We start from the raw sequence: 16,443 nt of genomic DNA, 5'->3' as shown, positions 1-16,443 counted from the left end.
CCGCTGCGCCACCCAGGGATCCCAAAAAATAAATTTGTTAAAAAAATAAAAAATAAATAAAGATGTATGTTTATATTCACACGGGGGGACCAGTGGCTCCAGAGCCTCCTGACATTATCCCGAAAACCTCTGAAACCCATGCACTCACAGAAGAGGGACTCCGGCATACCTGTGGACAGCTCCAGTCCTCAGAGTTATTTTTTCCGTGACCATCTGTAGCACATGATCCCACTGATTCAAGGTTTTTCTGGGGATGAGGAGGCGGGAAGCCGGACTTATGAGGTCTCCATTTGCAATCAAACTGGAAAAAAAAAAAAAAAAAAAAAGGCAAAAAACCAGCTAGCCACACCATTGGAAACGGTTAGACTTTTAAAGCTACAAAACAAACCCCAAACCACAAAGAAAGCAAACTTCCAACTATAATGTAAAAGTCCTCAACATACAAGATCGTGCACGGCTCCTGCAGTGGCTTTCTAAAGCGAGCGGACACATTGATCCTGCTGTGCATTACTGGCTTCACCTTTAAAAAAGCAAAGAAATGCAAATCACTGAGCTTCTGTTAGGTTTTCTTTTCTTTCTCCCCCCCACCCCCCCAGGAATTAAAAAAAGCTACAGGTTTTCAGGAAGGGGCTGAGACCTGTTGTGCCTTTGTTAAAAATCTTAAAATCTTGCGGCGTGGGGTGGGGGTGGGGGTGTCCCCCAATTATATAAACATTCTGGGCTCACTTTCTAGCACTACTGCATGCCCTTACCAAAGCTCTCAAGAAAAATTTCCCCCAAGCCCTGGCTTTACTGCTTACCATCTGTGCCCGCAATTGGGCCTGCACCTGAGAATTTTGAGGCAACACTGTAAACACTGCTTTCCCTAACACAGAAACAAAGTAATCCCATAAAATCTGGGACTCTGCAGGGCTCCCCATACAGCCACCCCAGACTCCGCTTTCAAGCTGAATCTACGTACGCACTCCCCCCACCCCAGGCACGTGACCCCATCCCATTTTCCCCACAGATTCCACTTCTCCCCTCTCCATCAACCCACTTCCCCAGCCTTTGTTTCCTGGCTCTCAACAGCCAATGGCAAGAAGCACAAGGCACCCCTGGGCACGAGGCCTGGTTTGAGCTCCCAGCAGCCCTCTGCTCCCTAGTCAACTGTTTGTGGGTTTTTCCTCAATCCCTACCCACCATGCTGAACTCTAAAATCCCAGGGCAGGTACACTCACTCTTAGCAGATCATTTCCTTCTAAACTGAAGGAAACTGGGGCCAACAGGCAAGAAGCCCCTGGAGCTCCCCTTCCTCCACAACCCACCTCATCTACATCTTCACCTTCATCACCTTTCCCCTTTGCTGCCTGTCTCCGGTGAACCTTATCTCTTCATAAAGCTAATCCTCACCTTGATTTTTGTCCCCAGCTACCTCTACTGGATCCATTAATCATCTGCTTGTCTTAAAGCTGATGCCACGTTCCTGGTTCCCTAGTGCCCTTCCCTGATGCTTTCCCCATAGCACTTAACCATCATGTGACATGTGACACATTTTATTTATTTGATTTTTAATTATGTTCCTCTGATGTTACTCTCAATATTACCTAGTAATGTACTGAGCACAGACTTCATACCCTAGTAGTTTTGTTCAAAGTCTTGCCTCTTGACCTTGATTATTTAAGACCTTCCCTGTTGGGATTTTTGAATTAAAGGTGAAGGTGAACATGTTGTGTAAACAAATAACTTCAAAATTCTTGTTGAATTGGCTAAAATATTCTTTTTCTTTAGAGCATACATATCTATAAACAATATTCAGAAATGCATAAATAAAAGACTTAAAAATAATTATATATGTTGGCAAATTGAACTTAAAAACATATATATAATTTTGAGTATATACGTTGCTGCTGGAACTAAAGCAAACCACTTGTTTTGAATAATAATTGTTTTCCTCATTCAGCATGGCAAAAATTTTCCCCAAATGTTCATGATTAACCAGTTGAACTGAAGATTAACCTTAAATATATGTTTCTGAGTCATTATAATTAAGTTAACTAGGCTGTTTTCAGATATACTAATAATAGAATTTGAAAATATAATCCAAGTATTATATCTGAGTTCAGAAAAAAAAAGTAAGACCATTGTATAAGACAACTGAAACTTTTTGGAGAAAGCACGATTTTTAATTTACAATGCATTTTTTAATTGGCATTTCAAATAATAACTTCAATCACACACACAAAAATAAGTCAGATCAACTGCACAGAAGGGAAGCTTTTCTAGAATCCTTTTCAGGGATGAGGGATTGATCACATGGTGCTATGGCTTTAGATAATGAATAATACAATAATAAATTAGAATATGTCTCTAAAATGTGTAAATTTTCTTATTAGCCCATACAATTTCCCTTGCCATTTAAAGTAAATAGTATTGGGATCCCTGGGTGGCGCAGCGGTTTGGCACCTGCCTTTGGCCCAGGGCGCGATCCTGGAGACCCGGGATCGAATCCCACGTCGGACTCCCGGTGCATGGAGCCTGCTTCTCCCTCTGCCTATGTCTCTGCCTCTGTGTGTGTGTGTGTGACTATCATAAATAAAAACAAACAAAAATTTTTTAAAAAAGATTTTAAAAAAATAAAAAATAAATAGTATTTGAAATATGAGTATAATGTTAAGTATCAATACACCTAGTTACAGTGGGATGGACACCCAGGAATGGCATGTGCGGTGCTCCCACTCAGACCCTGGGTACCAGGAATAGCTTTATTGGTGATTGGTCAATGGCTGGCCAATGTTAGTGTGGAATCTATGACCATGGAACCAAAACAAATGAAAAGGTATCAATTCAAAACTCATTCATTTTGGACCTAGCACATTAACAATACTCCTGCTTGGGTTGTGTCAGTTTGAGAATCACCACAAAGTAATGGGAGGACACGCTAACAGCTAATCTCTTGCCTGGATTCTTCACTGGGTTCAACACCATCTCAGAAACCCCAGTTTATTTGGATACCGAGACATAGGTAAGCCTAATTAATCAGAGTGAAGAGTCATGCCCTGAGTGTAAAGGAGAAAGGCGAACAGGTGCCTAGGTCGGTAGGTAGAGAAACAGCAAACTGAATAAATATTTGGCTGACATTTTTCTTGAAACTATTCCTAAAGTGAAAGGTAGCAAAAGCAGTACAAGCACATTTACCCTATTAGAATGAGGTGAGCCAGGGACCTAGTGCGGATCCTCCAATACAAATCACACATGCTTTCCAAAACATCCTTTTGTCTGTTATATCTTTTTTAGATTGTGTTTGTGTCACAGACAGCCATATTAAACACTTGCTCAAGCCCACAAGGCTTCATGTGAACCTAGGAAATCTATATGTGATTTAACTCCCAAGTTCACAAACTCCATATGACAATAAGACAATAACTACAGTTGCATCAAATTCAAGTTAAAACTTACATGACTCAAAAAATATGAATCCATCTGTTATAAAAAAAAATGAGCTCAGTGAAAACAGTTGTTGAAAATATATATTTGAAATAATAATAATCTCCCAATTCTGAACTCCAGAACTAACTGCCAACACATTCTCAAGAACCAATTCAATGCCTCACACCTCATTTTCTTAATCTGTAAAAAGAGGGATAATCCTGATAAACTAGCCCAAAGGGAGGCTCCATGAACTAATTAACCAAGTGGCAATGCCACTCCCTGGGGCTGTTAAACTGAATGCTTCAGAGAATCCATCTCTCTCAAATCTCAGCACTCATCACCTCTTGAAACCTCTTGAAATCTAGGCCAAGAAAATCAAACTCAGTCTCAGGACCTGAGAAAATGATTGTTAAATGTGCACCATCCCAAAAATCTAGCGACCACTGACCTCTTGTAAACACTCACTATACAATTTTAAACTTTTAAAAAAATAGGGCAGCCCGGGTGGCTCAGTGGTTTAGCACTGCCTTCAGCCCAGGGCATGATCTTGAAGACTCAGGATGGAGTCCCACGTCAGGCTCCCTGCATGGAGCCTGCTTCTCCCTCTGCCTGTGTCTCTGCCTCTCTCCCCCTCTCTCTTTCTCCCCATATATACCAGGTTTTTGTGACTGTCCATAATAAACTAGGCATTTAGGGGAAAAAATGTAATGAAGTCATTTATTTGCTAAACAAAGGCCAACCCACACAAAGAGACTTCAACTCTATTTTCCTTCTTGTATGGATTTAAGAAACAGTAGGTTCTCCAAATGGTAACCTTTGAAAAACTTTGTTACTACTTTGCAAAGATAGCGCACAGCATTAAAGAACAGTGCAAAGTCCTTTACAAAATATTTCATGGATTTTCACCACTTTTTGATACATGAGAAGAAAAGCGCCAAACAATTCTAGAAAACACCAGAGTTGAAAATAACTCACCTAGGAGTCAATACAGCAGACACATCCAAACTAGGAATTGTTCCAAAGAAGTTTTTTAAAACAATTATCCTTTTTTTTTTCAATGTTACTATTTCTTTAAGATTTGTTTGAGAGAGAAAGAGCAAGCAAGCATGGGGAGGGGAAGAGGGGGAAAGAGAGAGTCCTGAACCAGACTCCCTGATGAGCATAGAGCCAGATGTGGGGCTCTATTCCAGGGCCCTGAGATTATGACCTGAGCTGAAATCAAGAGTCAACCACTTAACCTACTGAGCCACCCAGGCACTCCTACTAATTTTTAAATGGAAGAAAAACTAGCCAAGATGCCTGATGGATGGTGATGATACAACCTCCTGAGGTGATGCTTTATGTGAAAATTGACAATTGGAAGATACCTCTGTTAGAGGGTATTTCATGCTGAGAATATGTCCTAAGCTTCACGGAATGAAACTGCTTATCATGAAGATATTCTTGAAGCATGGACTGAAAGAGTAATGTGACAAAGAAAAGGGTGTGTAACAAGAGGTGAGGACAATACCAAGCTTTTCAAAGGAATCGCTGACTCGCCCTCTCCTTGGATTTCTATCAATGGTATTACAAGGCATCTCAATTACAACGAGTCTTGCCACATTCTAACCTGCAGAATAACAAAGATCTCCAGAGACAGGAAAATTACATTGTTTTCCTACCACTGTTTTTCCCTTTTTCCTAAATGAGGAAATACATTCTAATAATGTATTTAATGTAATAATTGTATGTAATTTGATAAATAAAATGTTTGTGCTCTGCTTGTATCAAGATTGTTTTCCATTTTTAAAAGGATTTTCCCCCCATATTCAAGTAAACTAAAGGCTTAGGTCCACTTCAGGGTAGGAGGTAGAAGGTTGTAGGGGACTACTGTTCCCAACAGGACAACAAAAACTGAAAGATAAGCTAAGTATCATGGTTTTTGTATATGTAAACATCCCATGTCAAGTATGTGTGTAACGCATCCAAGTATATATCCTCACAAACATGTAGTAAAATTTTTAAGTGTGGTTAGTCTTGGAGGATAGGCTGGGGTAGGATACATAGAGGGGATGTAATAAGGGTACTTTCACCTTTTTTAAAAAAAATTTTTTATGATAATCACACAGAGAGAGAGAGAGAGAGAGAGGCAGAGACATAGGCAGAGGGAGAAGCAGGCTCCATGCACCGGGAGCCCGACGTGGGATTCGATCCCGAGTCTCCAGGATCGCGCCCCGGGCCAAAGGCAGGCGCTAAACCGCTGCACCACCCAGGAATCCCTACTTTCACCTTTTTATACTTCAATCCATTCTACATAACTTTTTTCTTTCCTTTTCCCTTTTGAACCCTTTACCCATTTCTCTTACCTAGTCTCTTACCTCTGATAACCACCAATCTGTACCCTGTATCTATGAGCTTATTTTTTTTAATTGCACATCTAAGAGAGACTATCTTGTATTTGTCTTTCTGACATTTTTCACTTAACATAATGTCCTAGAGGCCCTTGAGACCATCATTCATGTTGTCACAAATGGACAGAATGAATTCTTCCTCATGGCCAAATATTCCATTATAAGCATACATATCACAATGTTTACCCATTCACAAATCAATGGACAATGGTCATTTTCGTATCTTGGCTCTTGTCAACAATGCTTCAATAAACTTGAGGATGCATGTATCTTTTCAAGTTAATCTTTTTATTTTCTTTGGAAAATATTCAGAAGTGGAACTGCTGGATCATATATTTTGAGGAACCGCCATACTGTTTTCCACGGTGGCTGCACCAGTTTGCATTCCCACCAATGGTGTGGAAGGGTTTCTATTCTCCACATTCTCACCAACACTTATTTCTTCCCTTTTTGATAATGGCCTTTCTAATATGTTATTTCATTGTGATTTTTAGTTGCATCTCTCTGACAATTAATGATGCTAAGTATCTTTTCATGTACCTATTGGCCATCTGTTGATCTTCCTTGGAAAAGTATCTACTCAGATCTTCTGCTCATTTTTTTAATTGGATTGCCTAAGGGAGTTTTAGTCATTGAGTTGGATGAGTTCTTAATATATTTTGGATATTAACTGCTCAGTATATTATGATTTGCAAATATTTTCTACCATTCAGTAAGTTCCTTTTGCTTTCAGTGTCAGATTCAAAGAAATCATAGCCAAGACCCATGTCAAAAAGCTTATTGCCTGTTTTCTTCTAGGAGTTTTATCGTTTCAGGTCTTAAACATTCAAGTTTAATCCATTTTTTAAAAAACTATTTACTTATTTGACAGAGAGAAAGCACAAGTAGGGGGAGCAGCAGGCAGAAGGAGGAGAAGCAGGCTCCCAGCTGAGCAGGGAACCTGATGAGGGGCTGGATCGTAGGACCCTGGGATCATGATCTGAGCTGAAGGGAGCTATGCAACCAACTGAGCCACCCAGGCACCCTGTCTTTAATCCATTTTTTGTATATGGTGAGAAATAGTGGTTGAGTTTCATTCTTTTGCATATGGCTATCTGGTTTTCCCAACACCACTGAGCAGACTGTCCCCACTGTATATGCTTTCCTCCTTATTGTAAATTAATTGACCATATATACATGGTTTTATTTGGGCTCTCTATTCTATTGACCTATATGTCTGTTTCTATGCCAATACCATACTGTTTTAATTACTATATCTTTGTAATATAGTTTGTAATTGGGGAGCATGGTGCCTCCAGCTTTGTTCTTCTTTCTCAAGATTGCATCAACTATTTGGGGATTTTTTTTGGTTCCATACAAATTTTAGGATTAGTTTTTTTTATTTCTTCGAAAAAATGTCATTGGAGTTTTGATAAGGATTTCACCGAATCTGTAGATTGTGCTGGATAATAAGGACATTTTCACAATATTTATTCTTCTAATCCATAAGCATGGTATATCTTTCCACTCATTTGTGTCTTCTTCAATTTCTTTCATTAAGGTCTTATAGTTTTCAATATACAAGTCTTTCACCTCCTTGGTTAAAATTATTCCTAGGTATTCTACTCTTTTTGATTTAATTGTAAATAGGATTGTTTCCTTTCTTTTTCTTTCTTTCTTTTTTTTTTCTTTTTTTTTTTTTTTTTTTGAGAGAGAGACAGACAGTGTGTGCATATGTGCATGCATGGCAGGAGAGGGGCAAAGGGAGAGGGAGAATCTTAAGTACTGAGTGTGGAGCCCAACATTGGGCTCGATCTCACCACCCTTGGATCATGACCTAAGACAAAACCAAGACTCAGACTCAACTGACTAAGCCACCCAGGCACCCCTCTTTATTTTTCTTTCTAATGGTTTGTTATTAGTGTGTGGAAATGCAAATTTTGGGGTTTTATTATGTATCCTGCAACTTTACTGAATTCATTTACCAGTTCTAACAGGTTTTTTTTGTGTGTGGAATCTTTAGGGTTTTCTATACATAATATCATGTCATCTACAGGTGGTGACAATTCCACTTCTTTCTTTCCAATTTTGATGCCTTTTTTTTTTCTTGCTTAATTGCCCTGGCTAGGACTTCCAATATGATGTTACGTAAAGATAATGACAGGGGCATCCTTGTTTTGCTCTTGACCTTAGAGAAAGCTTTCAATTTTTCACTGTTGAGTATTTTGCCTGTGGGCTCATCATATATGGCCTTTATTCTGTTCCCCCATTCCCATTTAGTTGAGAGTTTTTATCATAAATGGGTATTGAATTTTGACAAATGCTTTTTCTGTATCTATTAAGATGACCATATGATTTTCATCCTTCATTTGATTTCATTTATCCCCATTCTGTTAACATGGTGGTGTATCACATTGGCTACTTTGAGGATGCTGAACCATCCTTTCATTCCTGGAATACCTGATTGTGGCATATGATCCTGTTAATGTAGTGTTGGCTTTGGTCTGCTAATATTTTGTTGAGGATATTTACATCTGTGTTCATCAGGATATAGGCCTATAATTTGTGCCATTCCTTATCTGGTTTTGGTATTAGGCCCAAGGTATCAGGGTAATAGTGGCATTATAAAATGAGTTTGGAAGCTTGACCTCCCATTATATTTTTTTGGAAGACTTTCAGAAGGATTCATATTAATTCTTTGAATGGTTAGTAAAATTCACTAGTAAAGCCACCTGGTCCTGGACTTTTCCTTGGTAGGTTCTTGGTAGGTCTTTGAATGTTTAGTAAAATTCACTAGTAAAGCCATCTGGTCCTGTACCTTTTTCTTGGTAGGTTTTTTTTATTTCCTTTGATCTCAGCAGCTTTTAAATCACTGATTCAATCTCTTTACCAGTAATCCATGTTCAGATTTTCTATTTCATCATGATTCAGTTTTGATAGGTTGTATGTTTCCAAGAATGTATCCATTTCTTCTAGATTGTCCAGTTTGGGGCATACACTTTTTCAAAGTAGTCTCTTATGATCCTTGGTATTTATGTGCTATCAGTTGTGAGATCTCATCTTTCATTTCGGATTTTATTTAAGTCCTCTCTTTTTTTTTTCTTGGTAAGTCTACCTAAAGGCTTGTCAATTTTATCTTTTCAAACAACCAGGCTTCAGTGCCACTGATCTTCTTTACTGTCTTTTTTTTTTTTTTTAAAGTTTTATTTATTGGGGCACCTGAGTGGCTCAGTCAGTTAAGTGTCTGCCTTCAGCTCAGTTCATGATCCTGGAGTCCTGGGGTGGAGCCAGCCCCACATTGGGCTCCCTGCTCAGTGGGGAGACTCTGCTTCTCCCTCTCCCTCTGCCCCACCCCCTGCTTGTGTTCTTTCTCAAATAAATAAATCTTAAAAAAAAGAAGATTTTATTTATTTATTTGAGAGAGAGAGAGACCATGCAATGGGGTGGTTTAGAGGGAGAGGGAAAAGCAAACTCCCTGTTGAGCCAGGAGCCCAACTCAGGGCTCAATCCAAGGACCCTAAGATCATGACCTAAGCTTAAGGTAAATACTTACCTGACTGAGCCACCCAGGCACCCCATTCTTTTTGTCTTTTTAATCTCTATGTCATTTATTTCCTCTCTAATCTTTGTTATCTCTTTCCTTCTACAAATGTGGGGCTTCCTCTGTTCTTTTTTCCTAGTTCTGGAATATGTAATGTTAGGTTTTGTATTTGAGACTTTTCTTTTTTCTTGCAGTAGGTTTTGCTGCAGCCCATAAATTTTGGTATATTTCTTTTTCTTGTCTCAGGTATTTTTTTTATTTCCTTTTGATCTCTCCTTTGGTTCACTGGTTATTCAGTAGCATGTTGTTTAATCTCCACATACTGTACATTTTTCACTTTCCTTCATGTAATTAATTTCTAGTTTCATACCATAGTGGTCAAAAAGATGCTTGACATGATTCCAGTCTTCTTAAATTTATTGAGACTTCTGTAGCCTAACATAGGATTATGATTTATCCTGGAAAATGCTGAACTCTTTATGAGGTAAATTACTTATCTCCATTTCATTAAGGTTTTTTCTTCCTTTTTAAAAATATTTTATTTATTTATTCATGAAACAGAGAGAGAGAGAGAGAGAGAGAGATAGGCAGAGGGAGAAGCAGGCTCCCTGAGGGAAGCCTGATTCAGGACTTGATCCCAGGACCCTGGGATCATGAGCTGAGCCAAAGGCAGACACTCAACCACTGAGCCACCCAGGTGCCCCATTAATGTTTTTTATTTTCTGAGGTTTATCCTGTTCTTTCACTTGGAATGGATTCCTCTGTTTCTTCATCTCTTGACTCTCTGTGTTGGTTTCCATACAGGAGATAATCAACCAACTCTCCCAGTCTTGAGGAAGTAGTTTGTGTAGCAGGTATGCCTTGTTCAACCAAGCCCCAGTCCTTTATCATCTCCCAACCTTGGAGTTTGCCCAAATAGCCTATTATATTTTTAATACCTCCTAGCAGTTGAAGATATACCAAGACCTGTAAGTGTCCCTAAGGGGAAGTTCTCAGCACCCAGATTTAAGCGGTTTGGTATCCAGATCCTCCGACAGCAGCTTTTAAAGTATATCAATGTATACAATCCTGTATATAGCCTGGAGACCACAAGCATAAACCTCACTGGCCTGGAGATCTGGCAAGGTCCCATGGACAGCAGTCACAAAAATTAGCATTCTAGACATAAAAACCAGGGTACCAGCTGTGAGTAAATCTCCCATCTAGGAGTCACTGGTGCTCTGGAGCATGGCAGAGGGAGAACACAAAGATAGCACACACCTTCCATGGTCTCTGGAGAAGATAGCAGTCCCTCAGCATGTATAATTTAGAAGCCAGCCCCTCAGTCTGCCATCATGATTAGCTAATAGTCTTAGATCTCCTGCTTCTTGCTTGGTCCTGGGACTGTGACAGCTATATAAGAACTCTTTCTCCATTGGTTACAGTCCTATGGGAACCAGGAGTGTAAGCCCCACTGGCTGCTGGATCCAGGCAATATGGAAGTGTTTCCTGGCAGTAACTGCAAGAACTTGGGTGTGATAGAGAGGATTTAAGCTCCTTTCTGGGTGACACCAATTATAACAGTCCCAGAGGGCCCAGAACACAAGGTCCCTTGGCCTCCAGAGCCAGGCAGTCAAGAGGTGGGAGCCACAAAGACTGGGGGACCCAACTCATGTATAAGCTCCCTTCCAGGAGAGATCCTAGTGCTCTAGAGCACAGTAAAAAGAGAGTGCAAAGATGGTGCCCACCGGTGTCCATCCCTGGAGAATGTTCTAGCAGGATCCTAGATCTAAGTGTTAAATTACATGTCTGGCCTTCAGGCCGATGCTTCAATAGAAGGAAGTGAGTCTCCTTCACTTTAAGTTTATGCACAATCAGCTGCCTCTGAGCTGGGGCCCTGGGTCAGGTGAGTCCAACCACACAAGGAGCTACTTAAGAGATGTCCTCCAGATCACTACAGTCTTGTGGGTCTTGGTACACAAGTGCCACTGGTTTTCAAAGATAGATATTTTTGAGACTCATTGCTGAGATGCAGTTTCTGAAAGCTAAGGTGCCCAGTGTGCAGTTTGAACCCTTCACTCCTTGGGAAGGAGTTCCAGGTTTTGAGTTTTCGCCCCATTTGTGGGTTTGCCCTGCCACGGGTGGGGTTTGGGGTAAGTTTGTGTCCCGGGTGCGTCTCCCACCTGCATTGATGTAGTTTTCTCCTTGTTTGCCTGATATGTAGTTGTCACACAGCCAGCCTTTAGAGTTTTTGAAGAAATTTGTTCCACTGAAGACTCATGTCCATGGGGGAGATGAGTTCAGGATCTTCCTGTCACCATCTTAAACTAGAACCCATAATTTTTTAAATGTATCAAAGAACTTAGGATGCAAAGAAATTAAATGAACTCAGATGCCTGGGTAGCCCAGTAGGTTAAGTGTCTGCTTTCAGCTCAGGTCATGATCCTGGGGTCCTGAGATCAAACCCCACATGGGACTCCCTGCTCAGCAGAAAGTCTGCTTCTCCCTCTGTCCCCCTCCCCCCACTCTGTGCTCTCTCTCCCTCTCTCTTAATAAATAAAAAATCTTTTTTTAAAAAAAGAAGTCTAATGAACTAAATTCCAGAGAGTGATGAGCTCTTCCTACATGAGAAGAAACCTATAGCAGCTTTTCACACCCAGGGGCATGCCAAGCAGAAGAAAAAAACCTCCCAGACAGAGCCAGTGTGTGAGTGGACATGCCAGAGGAGACTGAGATGCAGGGCTAGTCTATGTCACCCACTAATTCTTCCCCAAAGGACCTCACTAGGTGCATAGATGTATAACAAAAGCTAAGAGCAGAGCAAATAGCAGGAAATGCAATCTCATGGTGTGGAAAGCTGGAGGTGGGCCTCCAGAAAACCCTCCAGTGATGTCTAGGTCTGAGTACTTCTAAATCCTCTGCTTCTGCACTGGGTCCTAGGGCGAGCAAGTCTGTGCACCAGCCCTGTAAGAGCAGAGTCTCAAGTTTCCTACAGCTATTTTGGTTTCTTAGACACAAGTCCTTTAGTTTTCAAAGCCAGACATCTGGAGAGCTTGTCTCTCCACAGCATGGTCCCAAGGGTTGGGGGTGCCTGATATGGGGCTGAAGCCCTTTGCTCCTCAGAGACGTGCTCCATTTTTGCAAGATCCCTCCATCTTGCGGGTAGCTGCGTTGGGAGTGGGGTTTTGGGCAAGACTGTGTCTCTGCTCTCCTGGACATCTTAGTGTGGTCTTTTTATTCTTTGTTTTGGAATAGATATTCAAGTAATTCTCAGGTCTCTTTCTGAGAGAACTGTTCTATAGGCAGCTGTAGATTTGGTGTGTATGTGGGAAGTGCTGAGTTCAGGGTCTTCCTGAGGCTGCCATCTTCAACCTCCTACAGATTTTTTTGATCAATGTAAAATCCAGATGCCTCCAGATTTATATTAAAGGATTTTTTTTAAAACAAGTACACATTTTAAAAACCTTGGACATTTCTTAGAAAACATATACAATATCTGACATACTAAAACACGTTTTTCTAGTACTGGGCTCTTTTGGACTTAGGGAAATTAAATTCCATAAATATTGTTAATCTGGAATAGATATTTGGGTATATGATCCTCTACAATAGTGAAGAAAAGCAAACATGGAATGTGTAGCTGGAAATTCCATACCAATCCAGAATACATTGTCCAACTCCACACTTCTGTGACCATTATCAGTCTCCTATGTTAATAAATACTCCTGCCCATGCCTAAATGTTGGTTCTTCCCTCAGGATTCCATCATCCCAGCATTCTTCTCTTTATAACTCAAATACTCTCCCTGGTCACATTATCCAACTTGATGTTATTTATTATCAATATCACTTTGTTGATGATGATCCAATCTCTATATTTAGTCCAGATCCTTCTCCTGACACCAAACCAATTTTTTTTTAGTGAATACCATGCCTAGAACTGCATCAAACACCCCAATATGTTGCCTTAACTCTTTATGTCACCTTCTTAAGATAATTATTTTTAAATAAGTTTATAATTATAAAACACATCAGAATTTACAAAATGCTTTCTTTGGGGCACCCAGGTGGCTCAGTTGGTTAAGCGTCTGACTCTTGATTTCAATTCAGGTCATGATCTCAGGATCCTGGGATGGAGCCCCATGTCAGGCTCTGCATTCAGTGGGAAGTCCGCTTGAGATTCTCACTCTCCCTCTGCCCCTACCCCCACTCACACACATGTGTTCTCTCCAAAATAAATACATAAATCTTTTATAAAAAGATAAAATGCTTTCATTTACAGTGACATTTGTTCCTTAAAATAACAATATGAGGCTAACATTATGAGGTTAGTATTATTCCAATTGTATAAATGGGAAAAGATGAGCCTTTCCATCTGTTAAGATCACACAGTAAGCAAAGAAGTAGACCCATGAAACCACTTCTTCTGATTACCAGGCCCAGCAGAATTCAGTCCTACTGCTTAATGATGCCCAAGACAGAAATGGGCCACTAGCAGAAGTAGCAGACACATAATCACACCTATTTAAATTAGATCTTTCTTGAATTATCTGTAACTGAATATATGCATGTTCATATATATGCATAATTGAATTATCTGTAACTGAATATATGCATATTCATATATATGCATAATATAGGCATATATTCATATATATACAAACTTAGAATGCCCTTATTTTTGGTTCCCATATTCTCTCAAAACCACTGAAGTTTCTCTTTCTCTGGCTGCTACCTATCAAATAACCTTAACATGATTATATCAGCATAATTTATGGAACCTCAATGGGGATGAACATTGAAATTCTTTAAACCCCAGAACTTCTAGAAATTCCAGAAAAGCATGATGGCAAAATCAGGCCAGCTACTGAGATATTTTGGAGAGAATATATTCATTGTTATATAATGATAAAAATTCTAACTACTCTAACTTCAGTGAGAACCTAGTTATAGAAGATGTCTCTAATTACAATGAACAGGCTGTTTAGAACATTCCCAGAAGGGTCCAATTAGCTGCCACGAGCTGATGAAACCACTCATCTCTACCTGGGTCCCCTATAGGTCCCCATGTTGTTGTACTCAGTCCAGGGGCTGATTCCCAGAGGAAGGAGTTAAATTCATCCGTCAGGTGTGGATTAGTATCTCTTATTCAGGGGGTTATTTTTCTGCCAATACAATATACCCTGGCATCAGTTTGCAGATTTGTCTTTTTGAACTATTCTCTAAATGAGTGCCTCCCTTCCTTGAAGCAGGAAAACAATTCAAAACAAAGTCACAAATAAATGGCATGGCCATTCAAAACCATGGCAAGGTGAAGGATTTCCTTTTAGCTTAAAAGTGACCCAAGAGTAACATGTCATTATAAATTTCTCCAAACCCATAAAAAATGTACACCAACACTGGGCCTTAATGTAAATATGAACTCTGGGCAATTATGATGTGTCAGTGTACCACTCTAACGGGTGGTGTTGATCATGGGGAAGGCTGTGCATGTGTAGAGGTAAGGTACACATGGGAAATCTCTGTACCCTTCCATTAACTTTCCTGTGAACATGAAAATGTTCTAAAAAAATAATTAACATCTAATAAAAAGGGGATCCCTGGGTGGCGCAGTGGTTTAGCGCCTGCCTTTGGCCCAGGGCGCGATCCTGGAGACCCGGGATCGAATCCCACGTCAGGCTCCCGGTGCATGGAGCCTGCTTCTCCCTCTGCCTGTGTCTCTGCCTCTCTCTCTCTCTCTGTGACTATCATAAATAAATAAAAATTAAAAAAAAAAAATTAAAAAAAAAACATCTAATAAAAAAAACTTTGGAAAAGTTAAGCAAAAGATCAATTGTAAGTAACACATTCCTTTGAAAACTCTTATGTATAACTATATATTTAAATAAAGTGTCCAGACTGCTAAATCATCTCACCTTAAAAAGCAAATGCCATCAAATCTCACCAAATTTCGAACCATTGAGTCAATATCCCAGCATACTACCAATTTATAAACCACTGGCATTCTCGTTTAATTTTCTCTTTATTGCACTTAGTAGGATATTTTTAAAAATCAGATAATCCTAAACAGTCTGAATATATAATGTTAAAATTCATGTTTATTACCTTTATTCTAAAAATATTATTTGCAATGGGCACTCTACCTTATAGGAAAGCTGAACATGACTTGAGTCATTTTTAAGGCATTCATAAGTAAGTCTGCATGAGTCTCCCTAATGTTGTGCTGAAGAGGATAATATGACCCCGACAAAGTTAAAAAATAACCAATTAACCCAAGAGAACTCAGGAGATATTACAGGAAATACCCCCAACCAAGCATTGAAAAATTAATTTTTTAATTCTTTTTCTTTGTTATGCCTTCTTAACTTCTTATAGCACGCTTACTATTTCACCAATGCCATTTTTGGTTTTTTGTTTTCCCAAATGGGATTTTAGTTACCAAACCAATCTAGCCAATGGAATGTAAAAGTTCCACTAGGAATGTAGAGTGGTGGGAAGTGTGTCCATAACAATGCAAGATGAAAGTTAGCAATGCTGAGTATGCAGCCTGGTTCATGGGCTGAGGGCAGCTTCCCCCTGCATTTAAATAAGTCACTGAGTCCCCAGGACTCCCACTGAAGCATGTGCCAACCATATGTAATCTACATCCAGTCATTCATACGCATGAAGGAAGCTATGAACGTACCGGCAGATGGCAAGGGAAGCATTCTGGGGACTATGAGGTTTTCACCCACAGGTGCTGCTTGTGTGCTGTGCTCACGAGTAGTACGGAGGAAGGCAGAGGGGGGCCTCCACTCTCACCCAGCTCCCTGAGGGTGGGATGTCACAGGTATCAATTGTGCCAGGCACTGGGTTCCGTGTTGAGAGTCCACTGGTAGATGAGTCAAGATCCCCACCATCACGAAGCCCAAAGAATAGCTCAGGGGTCAATGACAAAAAGTAAAAAATAAATTTAAAAAATGCCTAATCACAAATTATGAAACGTGCTCTGAGGAAAACGAAGCAGTCGTGAGATAAGACTGGTGCGGAGCAGCCAGAGGTACGCTGGTGAGAGCAGAAAAGGACGAACTGGCAGGCACCATGCCGGGCCTTGTAAGCCAAGGAAGGGAGGCTAGATGTCAGCCTAAGTGCAATGGGTCTCGGC

The 16,443-nt window shown here is 40.2% G+C and overlaps 1 protein-coding gene across 1 annotated transcript in view; it reads right to left on the bottom strand.

Moving 5' to 3' along the window:
* The window catches only part of DCDC2 (doublecortin domain containing 2), a 162,147-nt gene that overhangs the window by 114,182 nt on the left and 31,522 nt on the right, over nt 1-16,443 (bottom strand). Inside the window, exons 3-4 of the mRNA XM_072814232.1 lie at nt 444-520; nt 170-301 (exon numbers count right to left, since the gene is read on the bottom strand). Of these exons, the coding sequence (XP_072670333.1) occupies nt 170-301; nt 444-520 (209 nt within the window). The remainder of the gene's footprint in view (nt 1-169; nt 302-443; nt 521-16,443) is intronic.

This window comes from Canis lupus, chromosome 37 (genome assembly GCF_048164855.1).
Source record: "Canis lupus baileyi chromosome 37, mCanLup2.hap1, whole genome shotgun sequence".
Lineage (NCBI taxonomy): Eukaryota > Metazoa > Chordata > Mammalia > Carnivora > Canidae > Canis > Canis lupus.
The sequence above is the reverse complement of the archived record's forward strand: the minus strand, read 5'-3'. Positions and strand labels throughout refer to the sequence as shown.